Source organism: Clytia hemisphaerica, unplaced genomic scaffold (genome assembly GCF_902728285.1).
Source record: "Clytia hemisphaerica strain Z4C2 unplaced genomic scaffold, Clytia hemisphaerica genome assembly, whole genome shotgun sequence".
Classification (NCBI taxonomy): Eukaryota; Metazoa; Cnidaria; class Hydrozoa; order Leptothecata; family Clytiidae; genus Clytia; species Clytia hemisphaerica.
In genome coordinates this window covers 166,617-169,773 of record NW_027103247.1, presented here as the reverse complement: position 1 = coordinate 169,773, position 3,157 = coordinate 166,617, and the positions used below count along the sequence as shown (strand labels likewise).

The following is a 3,157-nucleotide window of genomic DNA, read 5'->3' as shown; positions in this document are numbered from 1 at the left end:
TCAATCCTCCAGGAACTGCTAGCGGGTCAATTTTCTTGTTGTTCAGTTCTTTGAAAAGTAATAATGTGGTCTCCATGAAATCTCTAGGGACGTTCTCATGGATTTTCGAAATCGCCCTTGGCTCGTGTATCCAAGCGGATGTTCAACTCGTCAGCGTAGAGTGAGATTTAAACCTTCGAAAATTTCACTGGGAGGCAGGGAAATGGTGTAAAGTGTTAAGAAATTTGAGTGGGGTATATTGTATGAGTTCAAATTTCAATGAGGTTAAAATCAACAGTACGATTCCAGTTGGGATGAAAGATCTACCCAATGAGGGTATTCTCTCGCCCTCTTCCCTCGTTTGTTAGTTTTGAAACAGCCTCCTGTGCATTATTATTAATGTTTGAAAGTATTTCAACCTGTTAAAAGAAAAGCCTTTTTTTTGCTCACCTTATTATAGTGTAACTTACCTACAATCATGGTCATAATATTTTAGAAAAAAGGGAAATTCCCACGAATTTTAGGAGTTAGGATGGAAGGGTGAAGTCATAACTCTGAGTTTTAACGCTAGACTTAAAACTGAGGATCTGAGGATCCAAAAGTTCAAAAATGGTCCAATGAGGCTCAGAATATAGCCTGGAAATCTATAAACCCGTGCCAAATAAAATTGAAATATCCGATTAAATTTAAGAGATGGCCCAAAATCGACTTTCTCGCCCGAACTACAAATTTCGAAAAACGAGGAAATAAGCTAAATTCTCAATAGATTTTGACCATGATTGTAGTTTTAGGGATTTCATTCAAACCTTCTCTAGCAATTAGAACATAGTGACCTGGCCTGCATGGAGACGAGAATGTTTAGTTAGTCTATGTATTGTTAACTTGAGGATTTTCGCCTAATTAATGATCGAAAGGGCAAAACACGAAATAAAAATTACGTAACTGAAGCTAAAAAGAGACCCTACATTCTTTGTCGAACATCAAGTAATAATGTTGAGTGAAATGCTAAAGGTTCTCTTAAAACTCTACACCCTCCCTCGTAAATCGTACTTATTTTGATTTTGTAACTATAGACTTCAAATTTCTTGAACTATATCACAAGTTTCAAAAAATGACAACGAATTTTGATGCACGATAATTTGGTTGTTCGATTTTGAAATTATTTACATAAAAATGAAGTAAAATATAGATCTAAATCTTTCCTAATAATAAATTTTGAATGAAATGCTTGGTTATTTTTTATATACAATTTAGAGTCATAAAGTCGGTTGGTCAGTAACGAGTTTCTTGGTTTCTTTACTCAATTTTCCTGTTATCATTTGGCATATGAGGAAAAATCAAGTCCTGTCTCTTCCATTTTCGAACAAGCGAATCGAGTGATCTTTTGTGTAAAAATGGATTTTCTTCATTTTCACTTTTCTTGTGTAGAAACGGATTGGTTTGTTTGCTACTTTGCTCATCTTCTCTTTCTTTGAGCAAGCGTTCGAGTGTTCTCTCAAGGGAATATAATCTCTTGTGTGGAAATGGAACTAATTCCTCTTCCTCTTCTTGGCGTTTCCCATATGTAGAGGTTGATTTCTTATGTGGAAAAGGTGTTTCCCTAGCTTGGGAATGGATTGATTTCCTGTGAAGGAATGGAGATTCGTCAGCTAATTGTTGAAGCAATTCGATCATTCTCTTATGGGGAAAAGGTGTTTCCCCTATTGTCGAATCTGCTGATTTCTTATGGGGAAATGGTGTTTCTTCTTCTTTGGAATCTTCTGATTTCTTCTGCAAAGATGGAAGCTCGTCTTCTATCTCCTGGAGTAATGCAGCTAATCTTTTGTGAGGAAATGGCGTTTCGTCTATCTCCTCCTGCTTTTCCGCCGTTTTCTTATGGAGAAAAGGGCTCTCATCTTCTCGTTTCCCATGGTGAAAAGCTTTTTCCAACTTGGGCTTTTCTACCATTACCAAGTATCCATTCCCAGCTGAACTTTCACCATCTTGAAGTGGAGGGACCTGTCTTTTGTTTGATTTAATTGATTTCTTATGAGGAAATAGGTATTCCCCTAGTGATTCTTGGTTTTCCTTAGCTTGTATATCCTCGTCTTGAAGAGGAGGAACTTGTCTTTTGAGTGCCGAGATGAGTTCAAACAGTCTTTTGCGTGAAATAGGTGTTTCGTCATCTTGGATATTGATAGATTTTTTATGAGGGAAAGGATATTCCTCCTCGACATTTCGTTTATTTTTCTCATCTAGATGCCTCTTTGATCTTTTTCCACCGCCATACCCATGGGGAAATGATCGAGCACCAAAGAAAGCTAGTGAAGCAGCTCTTTTGACGGCGTTTTTACCCTGGTTGATTCGTGATGGCATCCTCCAGTCTTTGGTTTCCTTACACGTGGAAAGCTTGCTGACTAGACATATTGCCAGCACAATCAGAAATGACTTCATTTTCTCTTTCTTATAACTTTATTATCTGTAAAATCAAATCGTAATAAAATAAAATGTGTCAATGATTTTTTGAAAAATATAATAAAGCTTCAAAAGTATCGCGAAGGATAAAAATAGAGGGAAAAGACCATAACCCTTAAAAGAATGTCCCCATATATTCCCTCAAAAGAATTTTCGTTTAACAGCTCAGATTCTGTGAGTAGTTTTAAGTCATTTAGTTTCATTAAAGAAAAAAATAGCTATCATTGCCCTAGAAGAGTCCCCCCGTCACCTTTCAAATCATGCAATCACGCAAAAAAATATTCCAAATCACGTTATCACGAGTTAAACTTTCTTTCTATCACGATCACGTTGAACACGTTGGTTTCTCCGATCACGTTATCACGCACTTTAAAATCTTAAATCATGAAATCACGAACTTTGAAAAAACGACAATCTATCACGAAAACCGCTGGGGGGGCTCCTAGGAAGAAAAAAGTGAAAGAGAAATTTTTTAAGAATCTCTACTAAAGAAATGTTGGTAATCGAATATTTGCATGGCCAAATTTCTATGGAAAAAATACTCTGTGTTGTAAAATTTTAATATGAAGCAAACACTAAAGTGATCAACATCATCGACAATTGATGCTCTCATCTCTGATCATTAAATTGTTGTCCAGTGTTCCTTAATCCTTAACTCACATGACAACATATCATTTTATCATAAAATGGCAACCTTTTCAATCCCGCCCACGCCAAGTCAGTG

At 36.4% G+C, this 3,157-nt stretch overlaps 1 protein-coding gene across 1 annotated transcript; it reads right to left on the bottom strand.

Annotated features, from left to right (window-relative positions):
* Positions 1–1,275: 1,275 nt before the first annotated feature.
* On the bottom strand, positions 1,276–2,412 carry LOC136811733 (uncharacterized). Its single transcript, XM_067068388.1, has one exon. The coding sequence runs from the start codon at positions 2,410–2,412 to the stop codon at positions 1,276–1,278; it is 1,137 nt and encodes a 378-aa protein (XP_066924489.1).
* Positions 2,413–3,157: the final 745 nt, after the last annotated feature.